Source organism: Miniopterus natalensis, chromosome 14, assembly GCF_054644295.1.
Source record: "Miniopterus natalensis isolate mMinNat1 chromosome 14, mMinNat1.hap1, whole genome shotgun sequence".
Taxonomy (NCBI): Eukaryota; Metazoa; Chordata; class Mammalia; order Chiroptera; family Miniopteridae; genus Miniopterus; species Miniopterus natalensis.
The window spans coordinates 44,764,625-44,782,764 of NC_142094.1; the positions used below are offsets into that span (position 1 = coordinate 44,764,625).

An 18,140-nucleotide genomic window follows, 5' to 3' on the forward strand; every position below is an offset into this window, starting at 1 on the left:
GGCTGTGGTGGTGATCACAGGGAAGATGCTGTTTGGCTTGCTGTCTAATACATAGGAGGCCCTTCAGTGATCCCTTCCTTGCCTTTCCCATAGTTTCTAATATAGTCTCCAGGAAACAGCGAATGGGCTTCACCTGAGCCTTGAATACCCTGGCACTGGACTAACCACCCTGAAGCCCCCACTGGGTTGTGGTGGTTTAGGCACAGGTTCTCTCTCTGAGCTTCTCCTGCCCCATTTCCCTTTCTGTGCTCCTGACTCTGGATACCATCTTGTCTTCCTAGTTCCTAAGAGCTGATCTAGTACAGGTCCCATCCCAATCCAAGGAGAAAAGGCCACACTTGAACCAGATATACATAACCCTAGTCCAGATGGCTCATTCTAGACTCCCACAGTTACAGTAATTGGTCAGGCAGTGTGACGGACACTCACAAACACCAATCAGTGACGGAGCTCTTTCTATCTCTATCAATCTCTGGTGCCTAGCACTCCCCAACACCCAAAGCGGAGGGGTCTGCAGAGAGTCACCATCCTGCCTCAAAACACACCATCAACTGCAGTCCCCTCAGCTGGGTTAAAAGCAGGTAACTCTACTTCCCCATGAGACTGTCAGCTTTGTAACACGGAGATCAAACCTTCCTTGTTTAGCTCTGTGCCTTGATGCCTGGCACAGAGCAGGGGATAAAGGCTGGGGACTCAATGAAGGCCTGATCTCCAGCCCCTGACTGCACACTCACTTGTTTGCTTGGTTTGGTTTTCTCCGTTCTGAATGAGGCCCAGCTTTGATCAACACCCCACTATGATCAACAGGAAGATCCTGGTACCTGGCAGCAGGGAAATGGGCCAGGAAGCTGGGAAGTCTCTGATCTTGTCTGCCCTCCATATACCCACCTCCCAGCCTCCGTGGGGTCATCCCACCATGGCTTAGCCCTTGGGAGGAAACTCCATTCTAGAAGCGGTTCTAAGGTGGGGAGGCCTGGATAGAGTAAGACAACAGATGTCTGGGGGTCAAGGCAGGCCATGAAGATTCCTTCTCTTTAAATATGCCCAAGATACTCCAGCTAAGTTCCAGCCCTTGGCTGTGACAGGCCATAACTTCACTCCCCAAGAAGTAATATTGTAATTGGCTCCAGCTCCCCAGCTATGGCCTGTCCATTAAACAGCAATGTGGATATCTCCATTCCCACTCTGTCCTGGGCTCTGGATCAGAGTTCTCACCCAACCTGGCTCTGACTCCATCCAGGGCCCCCAACCCTGAAACCACTTCTAGAATAAAGTTTCTCCTCCAAGGGCCCCTGTGGTGGTGAGTCCCATGGATTCTGAGAGAAAGGGGTATGGAAGGCAAGCTAAGCCCCTGGGGTCCAGAATCCTCCTCCCAGCTGCCCCATCAGTGCTGACCAGTGGCTCTGGTCCCATCAAAAGGGAAGCCCTTTAAGTCCAAGGAGGCGAGTTCAGAGTCTGCGTAGTGAGGCCGGGACACAGGGCTGGGCTCAAAAGCAGAAGAATGAATGGGGCTGAACACTCGTGAGGGAGGCACTGAGGCAGGAGCTCTGGACACTCACGGTCCCTGTGCAAAGCCCTCACGATGAGGTCAACTTCCTTCCTCTTCTCCAAGGAACAGTTAAAATCCTTGCTTTGTTGGCAAGGAGGTCTAGGCATTCGCCAACCTGGCCCTGCTCCCATTACCAATGCCAGGGGGAGGTACGCCCCTCAGTCAATACTCTGGGGAGCAGTGCAGTGTTTTTTATACTCAAGCATGAAGGAGTAGATGTGATGCTTGCCTAGGAGGTGCTGGTTGAGGTGGAGGAGGGGGGTGAGAAGCAGGGCTCCCACGGCTCTGTTGGGACTAAGAGGGGTGAGAACCCCATTATTTTTTCATTTTCAAGGGCGGGTCAGTTGGCTCCAATGTGCTGAGCCAGTTTCATTCTATCCCCACTTGACCTCTCCCCTCTCCACAGTGCTAGGCACATGGTAAACACGTAAAACGCCAGCTTAAATGTGTAGAAGGATCAGGACACTTGGCTGGTGGGCAAGATAGAGGTGAGGAGGCCCCAGTACACAAGGAAGACTCCGAAAAAATGGGCTTCTCCAGTTTACCCCTGGGAGGAATGGGGACAGCAAATAGGCCAGGCAACCCCACCCCCAATCCCAGTGGCGGCTGGTGCAGCCCTACCATGCTGGGCCTTGGAGACCCCTCCCTGGCCTGAGCTTTGGCCTCTCTTTAAGCCCCGGAGCTATTGCTTTCACAGATCTGCCTGAACCTGAGAAGGAGGGAGGAGGCGGGCAAGGGAAGCTGCATTCTTTCCCATCAAAGCCAAGAGTCTAAAGTAATACTTCTGGTTGTAACTGATCCCGGCCTGTTTGTGATTACGGCCCCTTGCTCGCTTTCTGGCAGGATGTCCCTGGAACCCTGCAGCACCGCTGACGGGGAGAGACACCCTCGTTCACTTGGATAATCTTGTCCTCGGCTGACATGACCGAAAACGCCTGTCAGCCTCTCTGCTTTCAGCAGTTTTCCAGGGCAACTCCTCAAACACTGCTTTATTTTTAAAAAGGGGGGACAAGCCACCCCCAACCCCTACCATGAAATTCCACAGCACTAATCATATTCCTTGTCACCAGCACCATCCTGGACAACACAGCAGCAGCAGTCCCATCGGCTGATGCAAACAGGAGAGAGGAAGGCTGGGGGTTGGACTGTCTTCCTTCTTTGCCTACACCTCTCCCTTTTATTACAGAAAACACACACACACACACACACACGCACGCACACACACACACATGCACGCACACACATGCACACACACCCCTTTTGCTGCCATAGCCCAGAAGTGGCTTAGCAAAGCTCAAGACTATTTCTCAGCTGCTCTTTCTCCGGAAATTTAATCTGCAAAGCATTTGGCCTCACAAAACCCATTCCCAAGGTGTCCAGGAGCCCACGAGCCCTGTGATCATCATTACAAACCCAGGGACGTTTGCAGCCAGTGACCCATTTGGCTGCTCGGGAGAGCTGGCTGCAGGCTTGCCAACATGGTCAAATTCCCCTCGCCTGCTCCCTCTAAGCTGAAACTGGCTTTTCCTCAGAGCCCCAGAGGTTAGAGGGGATTTGAGGAACTCCAGAACCATGAAGATGAAAGGACTGCTTCTTACCTGGCTAAAAGCAAGATCAGGGGAATGGTATCAGAGGTCACTGTCTTCACTGCTAATCACACCTCCGTTTTACAGGCAAGGGAAAATGATGCTCAGAGAGGTAAAGTGGCTTTCCTGAGGCCACCTGGTTAGTGGGTGGCAGAGCCTAGAACCTAGACTGACTGAGATCCTCCTAAAATCCTGGCATTCTTTCCATGAGGGCACACTGTCGCTCTGCCCACTGAGAGGACACCCTGAGCCTGGCGTCAAGTCCCTTGACCCAATGCTTGAGCAAGCAGTGGGTGGCTGGAACTGGCAGAAAGCCTCCCAGAGCACAGGGAGGTCACTTGGCCATGCACAGGAGGGTTGGCCTATAGCCAGTACTGCAGGCCCTGGTGCAGGGCTGGAGACCCAGGCCTTGCAATGGGTGCATCCTGATGGCAGCAGCTCAAAATCCTGCCACAAAAAAAGATGGCACGATGAGCAGAGAAGGCTCAAGCCTTGAGAGGACGTCTGTTCGAAGTACAGACAATAAATGAGAAAGACAGAGAGTCCAGAAACCCTGGGATTGGGGGTCTGGCCAACCTCAACAGCGACCTCGCCACCTTCCTGGGGGCAGGGAGGAACAAAAGCCTCTGGTTTGGGGTAGACCCACAGCCAGCCAGTGGGACAGCCCTACCTTGGCCTTGAGAAGTGATGTTGCTAAACAGGGGAGTCTGCTTTCTCAAGTTGGGGCCTCTGAAGATGACCTTACAGGGGGAGTCACAATGTATGAAAAAAGAGTCTGTTTGAACAATATGCAGGAAGCGCCTCCAAGTCTGGGGCATGCCTCTGCGCCGCCTGTCTCCAGGCTCCTGCTTTAGCGCCAGGCTGAGGGGCCCAGGGCTGGGGAGCCACGGCATCTGCTCACCTCCTCCCTTCACCTGGGTGGGGGCTGGGCCTCAGTCAGGGGTGAGCTGGGGTACACCCAGCCCTAAGCAGGCGGTCAGGCTTCAGTGGTGCTGGGAGATGCCAACGACCCTTGGAGATGGCCACCTCTGCACCAAGGGTCCGCAGCTGTGTGACAGCCCTGCCATGAACTTGCTGTGTGACACTGGGCAAGTGGCTTCACTTTTCCAGGCTCCATTCTTCTTCTGACAAAGGAACGGTTCAGGCAGATGGTCAGAAATGTTTCCCCCAGCTTAGCAAGGAAGGACAGGGAAAGCACTCCTTCACCTGACATGTGAGGCCCTTCAAGGCCCTCGGAGCTGCGCCTCCAGCCTGTTCGCTGCTGGGTGAGCGTCTTCTCTTAGGCAGCCCTAGGCACTGCTTTCAGATCACGCTTGTCTACGCTGCCCTCCACACCTCTGCATGTGCCATTACGGTTCGCTCAGCTTGGAGCAGCTTCCTCCTTCAGCTCCTTCCCTCCCAACTTTTCCAGATGACTTTCCTGACCACCCCACCCAGCCACACTGTGCTTTCCCCCTTGCACGTGGTAGGTGCACCATGAAGATGACTGACTCACTGCATCTGGCCTTTATTCTGCAGATAAGAGACAGGGCTGGAATGCCATCACCTCCAGTGATGGGAAGGCAGGGACAGCTGTTTTGGGCACACAGTAGGTGCTCCGTGTTTCTTGACTGAATGAGCAAACTGTACCTTATAAAAGCAGTTCCTGTGTGTAGGACCTCACTAAAACAGGGCTGAGATACTGAAAGACATGGTGGAGGGGCAGGAGGCAGAATGGCAGCTCCTCCTTGGGCCCTGTGGAGTTGGGAGAGGGGCCATGATAGGTCTATTTATTTGGACAAAGGGGTAGGCAGAGTGTGCTGGGGACCTGACCAGCACTGCCCAGGTACAGCCTAGGCTCTGCTCTCACACCCTCAGCCCTGGTGAGCAGATCTCTGGGGAGACCACAGGTGCTTCTGGCCCATCCACCTATCAGGCCCAGACCTGGTGCATGGTCCTGGCTGAGCCAAACGCTGGAACACTCACACAACTCTTCCACAGGAAACTGAGTCAGCACGCTCCCATTCCCTTTGACCCTCCCCTCGGCCTTTCTCCTACCTCAGCCAGGGCTTCAGCAGGACTGAGCTCTACTCTTCTGCTCTCTGTGGTTGGGGAACACACGCAGGAGAACACTCTTGGGTTTGGCATTCCAAAGAAGTAAAATCCACAAGGAAGAGATTTCCAAACATCCAGATTTCCAAACACTGGATAAACAGTATGTGTTGGAAGCCCGTGTACCACCTCCCAGCTGTGCAAACCAAGGCAAGTCACTTAACCACTCTGGGCTTCAATTTCTGCCTCAGAAACATGGAATGTCAACATCTGCCCTTTCTCTTACCAACATGTTTTATAAACTACAGGCTCATATCTTGTAAAACAAAATATTCTGATTTGGAAAGAGGTCACCTTGAAAAAAGTCTCAAATTCCTTACTATCTGGCATGAACAGGCACTCCCCAGGTGGCCTTGACCTCTCTGATGACCTGCCAGCAGGAGTCTAAGAAAACAGACAAGCAGGCTTCAGGCCACTGGGCTTAGAACATTCCTTAAAACACAAGGTTCTGGGACTCAGTGATCCAAGGGCGGACCGTGGCAATGCAGATGGGCCAGATATAACAGGAGAGAGGGATTTGCAATCATAGCACACCAGTCTCCAATCCACTTGTGGTTCGTTCACTTTATGGCCAGTCCTTGGCACTCTTTCCCTGAGTTTGGCTCTCTCTCACCTCCCGTGGTGCCTGGGCCACTTCCCCATAATCCAGTCCAATAAAAGCTTAGGGGAGGCAAATGCATTTTTGCATGAGCCCGAGAGGTGCCTAAGAAGGGAAATGTAAATGCTGAGGCAATTAAATGAAACAAAAATTCCCAATAATTTCATATAGCATACTTCAAACATACACAGAAATGAACTTGAGGGTTAGACGAGCCAGAAGCTTCCCTCCACTTGCTGGGATTTGACAGCTCAGCTCCCAGGATGGGGAGCCCCAGTGAACACTGGCTCCCACCAGGCTTCCTGGGGCAACTGGGTTAATTGGGTCACCCTGACCGTTCCCCTGCAGCAGGCCAGGGAATATAGGTCAGTGCTGGGAACGTGGAGGATGAGGTTATGGAATCTGAAAAGATGCTGATAGAGCCGAGGGAAATCACCCTGGGTAACCCTACCACTACCAGGGCAATTACTGAAAACCCAACTGCTGAGGGTGTAACACCACACGGTCACGGGATAATCTGGGACAGAACGAGGGGCAATTTCTCAACCCAAATTCCCTAATCCTGACAAATTATACTCCCCAGAGAGTGCCAACTCCAGGGTGGAAATCTCTTATGTAAGAGTGGAGGGAGCCTTGTACGGGGAGATCTTTTCCCTGCCCTCACCCTTGTGGTGAGACCTATCACTTCTACTGGGGACAAAGGCCCAGTATGTGTGCTGGGGGTGGTGTTGCCCCCAGTCTCCAGTGTTGCCTGCTCCCTGGGCACCTGGGCTAAGGTATGTCTGGGGAGGGGAGTGAGGTCACATGTTGATTCCCACTGACGTGTGGTGGCCGTCATACCTAGAACATGCCTTGGCCTGGTACCACCTGGCCTCGCCTCCGACTCTGCTCTCACTCACCACCACTCTCCCCCAGGCCACTGGCCTCTGGATCTCCCTGTCCCTCAAGCTCCAAGCATTCTCAGCTTCACTGGCACCTCTTCAGCGAGGCCGTCCCTTACCACACTCTTTCCCTGCCTCCCCTGCTTATTTGCTGTCAGCGCTCTGTTTATCTCCTGCATTGCATTCCTCAAAATCTACAACTATCTTCCCGGTTCACTTGTGATTGTCTCCCTACCTGCGAGTCCCGAGAGGGTGGGGTTTTGTTCAAAGGTCTCCATCACCTCCAGCCCCGGCCTGACAATATGGATTTAGTGATGGCTGATCACTTGGGGTCTGAGCAGTGTGTGGTTCAACTAGTCCTCTCGTGTTCAAACCCAGAAAAGTAGCATTTTGGAGGTGACTGTGAACAGACTCAGTGCAAACTTGTTCGTCCCCGAAAAAGGGAAGGCATTGCCCTTGGGCTGAGGCTGGGATGAGTGTTACAGCACTTCAGCTGGATATCCAAACTCACCTCTGTGCCATATTATTTGCTCAGAAATGACTGTCCAAGGAAAAAGGCCTTGGAGGAATTTGGGACAGGATAGGTTCACCAAGCCAATGTGAGGTCAGAGTGACCAGCCACTCCATTTGCCCAACCTGAGCAAATGGAGACGAGGCAGAGGGGCTGTCCTACCGACCACCTGGCAGCTGGCTCCAGGCAAGTGGCTGGTAGTGCTCAGAGCTGACAAGTCCTTGGACACCTCCCTAACAGCGGTGACGATTCAGCTAAAGGAAAGAGCCATTTCCAGTTCCTGGACACACCTTCCCCTGCCATCTTCCTCCTGCAGCCAGGATCACTTGCTTCAAAGTACCACTATTCTCAGGCCCCACTCCTGCTCCCCTCCTTTCCATGGCCCCATCTACTACTGCCCAACTTCCACTTTCTCCATCAGCCACATCTGCTAAAGGCAACCATATACCTGTCTTGCTGTCTCAGCCCCAACAGCCCAGCCCTCGACCTAGCACTCCACTCACCTAGAACAGGAATTCCCTCTCCTCTCTGCCTATCTAACCCTCTTCTCTATCCAAGTCCCAGCTCAGTGCCTCCAACACCTCCAGGCAGCCTTCCCCAACTATGCTAGCCCCCCCCCCACACACACACCTACCCCCAGTGCTTCAGTACAGTGCCATGCAACAGAGCCACTGAGGGTGTCATGGGTGGCTTGTGTGAAGCCCCCTTACCTCATAAGGGTACTGCTCCTGGGCCACCAATGGGAATATGACTTCTGTCTCCAACTTTTTCCTGTCATAGAGTGGGGTAAGCACAACTGCCCAAACAAGGGCTTCAGGGGTGCGACTCTGGTCCCCAGCACGCTCTCCTGGCTTCACTGCCCTGTAGTAAGCTCCATGCTTGTTTACCCACCTCACAAACCACCAGGGCTGAGAGAATCCTCTGACACCACTGAGTGTAATCCAGTTTCTGGACAGGTAGGAAAGCCATGGCCACATGAGAGAAACTGACCTGCTGTGGGCCCCAAGATCAACCTGTGGCAGAGCTGCCCTACTTTAGCAGTCTTACCAGAAACTATCATGCACTGAGCCCTTAGAGTGTGCCAGACCCTGCACTAGCACTGAATTCCTTTTGAATCAGCATCTACCAACCTATAGCTGTGGGTACAATTATCCCCATTTTATAGGTAAAGAAAATGATGTTTAGGGGACCCAAGTGACTTTCCCAGGTTTACTAGGAAATACAAAATCAACATTCAAACCAGGCTTACCTAAACTGGAGCTCATATTTTTAATTGCTAGGCTATCCTGCAATCTCATTCTCAAACCAACCTCTAGCCTGAGGTGAATAAAGCTGGGCCAAAGGGCCCAAGGCTGGATTAGATGCCCACTCCCGCTTTTGTACTTACTCTCTATGGCCCTTTCCCCTCCAGCCAGCTCCGTGAAGTGGACAAGTGCACACCAAAGACACTCTTGGACCAGAATGGACTCAGGAGTTGCTGATTAGGCTGACATAGCAGGAACAGACATGTGCTACACTTAGGGAAATGCTGTCAGAGACCAAGGCCTTCTGATGGCTGAGGAAGACCTCATGAGGGCCAGTCACCACATCCAAACGGGGTTGGCTCATTGGAACCAGACTCTTAAAAGGCTGTTGCCGAGTTAAGAGTATTAATTCGCTTATCTGCAATGCAGATTGCAATAAACCTGCCTTTCTAGAAACAGCCTATCCTGTTTTTATTGGGATCTTTCTTCTGGGATAGCTTGGCAGTCTGAATTAGCAAGCAGGTGGTTCCTTGTTAAGCAGATAAACTAAGCAAAACGACATAAAAGATACAGAGAACTCCACCCAAGACAACAGAAAGTGTGCAAAACTACCTCAGCCTCACATTACTGTCCATCCCTTCAGTGCCTGGAATGTTCACATCAATTAGAATCTAAGTCCCATAAAAGTAGGAACCTTATGCATATGTACCCAACCCGCACAGGGCCTTGGACAAAGGAGGTGTTCGAGAATTGTGAAATGGATGAATTCTATAGGTAGTATATTTCTCCCTTACAAAAAGCCCATGTAGGACCAGTTATAACAATGTTCATGAAGAGAAATATCTAAGCAACAGAAGAGGTACATCCTCAATGTTAAGAAGATTCCAACTCACAAACTATGTGGCTAAAGAATGCATTTTCTTTGGACAACACAAAATAATCATTATGACCCACAACTCTGAGGGGAAAGCTTATTAATTTGTCTTAGTGATAAAGATATTTGCTGAATAATAAATGGTTACTTTTTTTTAAAAAAAGGCCACATAGAATGTGTCACTGCCCCTTTATACTTACGAAAAAACAGAAATTAAGTGATTCCAACTTAGCGCACACAAACACAGACTCCTGATTCTTGGTTCTCTCCACTGTGCACACAGCAACGAAACAAGCAAGAGTTGAGTCACACCATGTTTTGGGGTACCTTACCCCCTCTATATCTCCTTTCTTTAAAACCTGCCTTCCGACACCTACTGCTGAAGAAGTTGGCTACAAAGCTGTGTTTATACCCCATGACACTTCTGGACAAAGCTGATTGGCCAAGGCTGGACACCTGATCTAAGAGCTACCAATCCAATGGTTGGTCAGGAACCAATCAGATTCAAACATCAAATTTTGAACTCAGAGAACCAGAACTCATTGTCAGTTGGTGGTGGTGATTTCCATTGAAAAGTCATACAGAGTCTAGTTCTGACAAACCAATAGGAGGACAGGCTGCTGTTATGAGTGAACAGGCTGATCTGCAGTTAGAAGTTCAAAGCTGGGTTTAAATCCACATGGTACCTGACAGAGACAGAGACAGAGGCAAGAGTAGTTGCTTTGCTCATGTTGACTTCCTGGTTCCCAGTTCCTGTGAGGCTGGGATGTACTTCCCACCCTTGGGTTTGGTGAGATTTTCCTACATCTTTTCAATAATCTTCAATAATCCTTCCAATAATGAGCAAGTCTGAGTGGATGTCTGTCCAAGGCTTAGTTTTCTCACCTGTACAATTTCTTACCTGGATGGGCCAGCGGAGCTCAAACTTCCTTGCTAGCACAATGCTTTGATCTGTGATCCTATAGCTATGTGCCTCCAAGGAAGTAGAGGAACTCCCAGTGTTATCACATTGGTGCCAGGAAAAAAAGCAAAGACTCAGAGAAGGAAAGCTGAGGCAGGAAAAGAATGAGCATCTGTTGACTCATATCCCCACATCCTCCCTTGGCCTCTAGTCCTGAGAAAAATAATCCTGGAACATTGCATGCAGCTTTGCTCAACACAGAAATCAGAGCAACTGGGACCTTGCCATCACCACTCTGCCGGAACTTAGACCACATTCTGCCTGCTGGAAGATGAAGCCAATGTGGTCTTTGAGGCATAAGAATGTCCAAAAAGGAAGCATCTCAGGTACCACTGTTTATGTCGAGAGGGGAGGGGCTTCCAAAGACAAGACAACAATGGTGGACACATGCAATTGCTGGTTGGCAAAGCTAACAAAACTGTTGCATCTTTCTGCTAGATTTGTCCTTGTTGAGAGACAGTCCTTTCCTGGCTGGGCCCCAGGCCCACTGCTTGATCAAAAATGCCTTCCCTGAAGCCACTCAGGTCTCACGTTGGTTGTCTTTGACTTCTGTCCACCTCTGTTCCCTAGAATAGTCTTGTCCTCAGGGCTGAGGACACAACTTCCTCCTCTAATCTTCTTGGCTATTGCTTGTCCCGAAGTTCAAAGAAACAATTAACAACATGAATTCCCACTACCTATGAGCACCATGATGGAAGGAGGGACACAGAGGCATCCTTCCGCAATGACATTCCAGGGAGCTTACGGTCACCTCAACCTGCCCTTGTCTTTCCCTGACCTGCAGCATCAGGGGCTCGAGGGTGATCCTACCCAGGATCAGTCCACTCTCCCCCAACTCCCAGGATTCTGTAGAGGGGAGAGATCTCAGCTATTGGACTCCAGGGAAATGACTTAAACTTTTAGCCTGTTACTTTAGCCACAAAATGGTTAAAGTACCTTCTACTTCATGAGGTGTTTGCATGTCGCTGTAAAATGATACATGTGAAGTGTATGGCCTGAAACCCGGTTTTTACTGTTTATTGACTTTCAATTGTCTTCCAGACACATCTATCTTTAGACCAATAAGCTTATACAGTGCTGGCACAACCACACCTCCAAATTGCTTGGTGGCCAAAGTCCCAGGCAGCGCGCTCTGGTGAGCAGGTGAAGCCAGAGGTGGCTGGGTCCCTCTATGGACACTCTACTTGAGGGACTTCCAGCCCAGTGAGAAGGGGCACAGGCAGAATCCTGGCTCCAGTGGGCAAGACCAGGCCCTGAGGGGTGGGACTGGTGCTGCCCAACAATTCAAGTGGAAATGCCTCAACACACCCACCAAGTCCCAAGGTCAAAGGCATCACACAATTGGGTCTTTGTTCCAGAGTTCAAAAGCCTCACTCACCACTCCTTCCGAAGCCAAGAGCTTGCAAGATGCACAACACACCTCCCTTCCCCCACCATCGGAGCCAGCTTCCTTGAACTGGGAAACCACCCACCAAGGATCTGTAGTTTGGACCTTTTCCTTTCTCCCCTCCACCCACTTAGTTCCTCTGGTTAAGCTGGTCCTACAGTCCAGGCCTCCTGGGTTTTCTTTCCCCTTTCAATTCTTATCCAAGGATATGCTTCCACTCATTTTTAGAGAGAGAGAGAAAAAGAGAAACATGGATGTGAGAAACATCAATCGGTTGCCTCCCATGCTCCCACTGACCAGGGATCGAACCTGCAATCTAGGTATATGCCCTGACCAGAAATCAAACCAGCAACCTTTTGGTGTACAGGATGACGCTACAACCAACTGAGCCACCTGGCCAGAGCCAGGCCTCCTGGTTTTTATGGCATCAGATGGTATGGGTTTGCATGGTGAACACAGCACTGTGAGATCCCTGTGTAAACATCTGCTGCTGAGCAGCTGTCTCCACCAAGGGTAAAGGTACAAAACTCCCAGAGAAGTAGAAAAGCCACGTTTCATCCAGAAGGTTCTCCCCACCTGAAACCCAGGGTCCTATGGAGTCTCCCAGGCATGGAGTTCAGACATGGGAGAGGGCTCAGGTAGGTCATCTTCTCCAGGCCCTGCTTCTAAGCAGCCATCAGATTATCTTATTTCCAGAAGGGACAATTGAGGCCCAGAGGGATTAAGGAACTCGAAGCCACACAGCCAGTAGGTGGTGGGCAGAATCCTGCTTCCAGGGACAGCAGCTCCCTCAGAGGGTCTGTGTGCCAGTCTAGCTTGCTCTGGGGAGTCAGGCTGCCTGAGCCCCCTCAAACAGCCATCTGGACCCCTCAGAAGACGAGGTGCCTCTATGCCTTTTCTAGGCCTAACTCAGAATCCCCACTTTATCAAGGCTCTTCCTGCTCCACTCCTAGGCAGGACTCCACGTATTCCCAGGGTCCTAGATGTAGGATGGGAAGGCAGAGGACACCCAGTCCACGAGAATCAGGGAGTTTTATATAGCAGGCTGACTTCTTTTGTTTGGGGTCTCATCTTGAGCCATCCTGGCCAGTGGCTGGTACCCACTCCTCCTGCTGCTCCACGGAAGTGAGGTAGCAGAAGGGTCCCTAAGCCAGAACTCCACTTCTGAGCAGACTTGACCTTATACGGAGAAATGGGCCTGCCTTTCTTTGGAGCAAGCTCCAAAACAAACATCTTTCCTCAGCTGGTGTCTCCAATTCCACCATTAGAGATCCCTTCCTTTGGGTGCTTAGGGTTTCCAGAGCCAGGCCCCTGAGACAATGCAGCTTCCCTGGGGGGGCAGGGAGGTAAGGCTGGTACTGGGACAAAGGCTGAAGGCAAAGTGGTGCAGGGAGACCCATGTGGGCATGTGGGGTAAAGGGCCAGGCTTTACACTAGTGACCTGGCTCTGCGGAGGGGACCGCTGCTGCCATCTACCTTGGTGGTGACTCCAGGCACAAAGGCAGAACCTGACCTCTGAGAAGGGAACGGGCTTTGAAGACACCAAACCCAGGAGGGCCATGAGTCAGGTCTACTTTGGCATCACAGCCTAAGCTCACCTCCCCCAGGAGGCCTGCTGGGATTTTCTTAGCATCTCTACAGTTATTTGCTGCCCACAAGCATAGGAATCAGGGGCCTAGGAACACTCCTGTTCTGTTCTGCTTTTGACTTCATATGACTCCCCTCCCCTCACATTTTCTGTGTCAGATAATCTATAGAATGGGCACGGTCATCCTTTGGTCTGCCTTTCTTTCAGAGCTCAAAACAATGGAAAGGAAATGAGTGGGACAGGAAAAGGAGAACGGGCCCCTCCCCTCTGGGAATATCCTCCAAACAGCCCAGAGAGGCTCCTGTGTATGGGCCTTCCCTCACAGCAAACCGAAACCAAAACAGAACGCCCCAGGAACCAATTCAAGCCCAGCAGACCCTGGGCAAGCTGCTGCTGAATGTCCCGGGGCCAAAGCTGTTCTTGGCCCTGCAGGGGGCCACATGGCCTGCACCTCAAACTGGACTCCTCTGTCTACCTACAGAGACTCCTGCAGCCAACGGCACTGAGGCACTTGGGTCCACTCGCTGAGAACCTTGGAGCCAGAAGCCCCCTGGATGGCCCCAGACAAGACAAAGCCTCAGCGCCCAATGACAGGGTGACTGCTGCAGGACCCTCCCTGACCCCAGGACCTGGCTTCATCGCCCTGTCTGGGCCGTCTTCCCAGGCCCTGGCAGCCTTCAGCTCGCCAGGGGGTAGTCAGCTCACTGCCCAGACACCAGCCAACCCCCACAGGCCTGGCCTTTCCTCAGACAACACACCGGAGGCCTGAGGACCCTGGACCCCACAGTGATGTCATGGCCTGCTTTCCCCCACTCCTGCCTGGACCCTGGCTTCTAATATGGTCCCGCAGGGGAAAGCTGCCGTAGAGTGCCCTGAGCTGGGAGCTACCTTCCCCGGGGGCCTCAGAGGGCACGGGGTCCCTAACCGTGGGCTGGACACTTCTCCCCATGCTGCCACCCTGGCGTTGCACTCACACAAGCCGGTTAATCACCCCGAGTGGTGGAGACATTCTTCCACCACCAGGCAAACTGCTGGCCTGCAGCCCAAACCAACAGGGGAAACTTCAGCCTCCTCAGTCCTCTCCCCGCCAGATGGAAATAACGTATAGCTGCAGAGGTGGGGGAGGAGACCGGGAACAAAAACCAGCCGTCCACCCGGGGGCCGGGCTGGAACCCCGAGCGGCTGGCGGGGCACTCACCGCTTTCGTTCTTCTCGATGACATCCACCACCTCCCCGGCCTGGAGGCTCAGCTCCGAGTTCTCCTGCTTCTTATAGTTGGACACCACCACGTACTGTTCCAGGATCATGGGCTCGGCGCTGGTGTCGGCACCTGGCGAGGGCAGAAAGCACGCGGTGAGCCAGCGGCCAGCCATGGCCCCGCGGCCGGGGCGCCCCCTGTCCATCGGCCTCGGGGGAGGCTGCTCTGTCGCCAGCGCCGCTCCGAGGGGCTGCCTGCAGCCAGGGTTCGCAGCTCGCTGGGCCCCAAGGACAGGCCATATAGCAAGGCCCCACACCGGCCCGCTGCACTGCGGGGGCCGGGGGACATGGGGAGCCAGGGGACAGAGGGAGGGTGGGGGCAGGAGAGACAAGCAGAGACAGAGACCGAGGCCAAGAAAACTCAGAGGAAAAGCCTGCTGCTGTGATGAGTTAGTCACAGCCCAGCACGCAGGAGGCAGAGGAGAGGCCTGGGGCCGACGTGGTCTCTCCAGACCCCTCTGCGACAGGGGCGTGAGGGGAGGGCTGAGGGTGGGCGGCCCATGAGGGCTGAAGCCAGAGCAGAGGACAGAGAGAAAGGCAAGGCGAGGAGGAGGGCTCCTGCCTCTCCCCCAACCCCTGTAAACCCAGAGAAAGAGAGTCAGCAGTCCTCCCCTCAGGAGGGAGAGGGAAAGAGCAGGAGAGACCGTCTCCACAGCCCGGGCCCAGGCGAGAAGTCAAGAGGGTTTGAGGCCGCCAATCACTGGGGTTTACTCGCAACCCTTAAATAGAAACACATGAGACCCATCGAATGAGGAGCTGGGGGTGGAGGCAGGGGAGGGGGAGGAGGGCCGAGACTGTTTACTTGAAACCCAAGAAGAAAGCCAGCGGCAGGCCAGCCCAGCCCGCCCCCCGCCAACTTTTCCTTAAGTTCGGCTCCTTGCCTACCCCTTGGGCTCCCCAGGGTGCTGCCACCAAGCCCAGGGCCTGGCACACACGAATCAGCCTCAGGCTGGCTCTTCCCAGACCTGCTTCCAGAGGGGACAATGGTCTGGCCTGGCTGCTGCCCACTGGCCACATGGCAACTGACTCAGTCTCCCTCTGCTTTGAAGCGTGGGGGCTTGTGGTCAGGGTCCTAGAAGCCTCCAGCAGCCCTCTTCTGGTAGTTTCATGGAGCTTGAGGGGTCAAAAGGTGGGGCTTAGCAGGAGGGCAGGCACCCAAGGAGCAAGCAACTTCTCTCTCCTCCTCGGCCACAGGACCAGTGCACCATTCATTAAGCAACTAGGAGGTGGACGGACTGGGTGCCCATCTCAGCTCACTGGCTGTGTGGCATCGGATATGCTGCTTACACCTCTCTGAGCTTCACTATTACCATAACCATCACTAGGGTGGGGACAAAACACCTAAGACGTGACAGGCCCTGCAAGGAGCGCAAAGGATCCGCAAACCAGAGACCTGCTGGTTACCTCCCACAGGAGGCCCTCCCAGGCCAAAAGGAATTCCTAGTACCCTTCTTAAACTGCGCATCTACCGCTCTATACACCTGCCAATCTCCCGGGAGGCTGCGGGCTTCACACCACCAGCCTGGCTACAGAGACAGCCGAGAGGGTTCCCAGGCTCCCCACGGCCCCTCGGGCTTCAGCCTGCAGCCACATTCCCTATAGCTTGAGTCTAACTGCCAAGTTCTGTGCCAGGCACGTACACTGTCCCAAGTTATTCTAACAACAACCTTCTCACCTTCCCATTACACAAAAGACAACTCAGAGGCCCAGAGAAACCAAGAGCCTTGTCCCCGCTCACATAGCTGCTAAGGAGAGAACGAAATTCACTGTGTTTCAGGTTCAAGCCCATCTCTCTTGATTACAGGGCTGCCTGGTGTCTGTTTCCAGACATCCCATTCTTCTAGCACAATGACCCTCGACTTGGTCCTACAAAATCGCCTGGGGAGCATTTGAAGAATATAGGTGCTGAGGCCCCACCCCCACAGATCCAGATTTAATTGGTCTGGGGTATATTTTAGATATCCCATCTTCCCCCAGTGGTTCTCACGTACAGCCAGGGGTAAGAAGCACTGCTTAGGTCTCTGGGTCTTTCTGTGGCCGAGGATCTATCCAACCTAGGGTAGAGGGCAACAGGGGGGAAAAAACCCCACCATTCCTGGCAGTCTTCTCCCATGAGGTGCGGACCCTGCAACCCCAGCTCAGCCCTTTGGAGACCCAGAAGGGACCCTGTCCCAGCTGAGGCCTGCCACATGAATGTGCACATACAGCCCCAGGCAGCCCCTCCAAAGCCAGATTTGTATTTCAGGCAGAAATGCAACCAACAGCTAGGCAGCAGGGCCAGCCTGGTTCTATACTCAGATATGGCCAGTGTCTGCCCCTGCCCTTGCCCCTGACAGCAGGGCAGAGGCGGTGCTGGGCACAGTGCTGACAGGGACTATCTCCCCTTGGGTCCCTGGGGAGCTTTTAGTGCTTCTGTGGCTAAAAGCACTTCTTAAGTGCACCCAGCACAAAGAGGGGCTCCCTTTCCACATCGTATAAATTCAAGACACAAACAGGAGAGGAGTCCCCCAGCAGCAGGTTAGAGAGCTTCCAAATCCTGAGAGCACCCAGATTACACCAAGAATTAACCACAAGCCTTGTTCGTACTCACTCATGGGCAGCACTATGCCAAGTGCCACCGTATCACCTCGCTGTCTGGTTTGTCCTCACAACAACTCTTTGTGGCAGGTCTTGTTACAGCCCCATTTTACACACAGGCAGACTGAGGCTCACGAGAGTAAGCAATTTTCCTAAAGTAATATGTCTGGGATTGAACCCATGCCCACCTCACACTGGCATTTTTGTTCTGAACTTCTGCCCGGTGCCTGGCCTACAGAGAGCCCCTGATCCCTGGTTTCCAAGGAGGGGCCCACTTTATCCTATCTCCGGACACCTGGCACACAGTTGGTACTTACAAAGACTGGAGAGTAGGTTTCTTGTTGACTCTTGCTACATTTACTGACCAGACCACAGTGTCCACTTAGGTGGTTGGTACTCAGTAAGTGTTTGTGAAATGAACGAAATGAATGAAAGTGACTTAATGGTTGGTTTTGAGCCAATACAGATAAACCAGGCAGGGCCTCGCTTCTGAAATTTGGGAAAACTAGACAACTAAACCGTGGAAGGGAGAAAGGGGAAATGGGAAACAGAGGCACAGAGGAGCAAGTGGCCAGAAACTAACAGAAAGGATGAGCAGGGGTGCTGAGAATGGAGAGACATCGACTCATTTTAATTGAAGCCAAGGAAATCTGAGACAAACTTTCAAAGAGGGGAAAAATCAACATACCCCTTCCCTCAGCCTCTTGGAATATTGGCTGGAGCTTTCTGAAGACGGACAGTCTGGGGCACAGGTAGAAAAGGTAAGGAAATGTTCTCCAGGCGCTCCAGAGCATACAAGACAGGCGGTGGCCCTTCTTGAAGGCTACTCCAAAGGCTGGGGATGGACAGACGGACACACAGACACTCTGTCCTCTTGGCTGCCCTCCCCTCCCCCAGCACATACAGGCTCCCAGCTTGCTGGCTCTGGTATCTGCCTCTTAGGGTGTTGCCTGCCCAGGGCTGCCCGGGTGGGCGTGAGCTGGGAGCAGGTATCCAGATGAGAAACTATTCGGCAGGCGGGTCGGTGGGTGATGTC

General features: G+C 52.9%; 1 protein-coding gene across 2 annotated transcripts in view; it reads right to left on the bottom strand.

Annotated features, from left to right (window-relative positions):
• The window catches only part of SH3PXD2A (SH3 and PX domains 2A), a 205,676-nt gene that overhangs the window by 41,120 nt on the left and 146,416 nt on the right, over positions 1 to 18,140 (bottom strand). For both annotated transcript variants that reach the window (XM_016219894.2, XM_016219893.2), the window contains one exon: positions 14,469 to 14,600. In XM_016219894.2, coding sequence (XP_016075380.2) covers positions 14,469 to 14,600 — 132 coding nt within the window. The remainder of the gene's footprint in view (positions 1 to 14,468; positions 14,601 to 18,140) is intronic.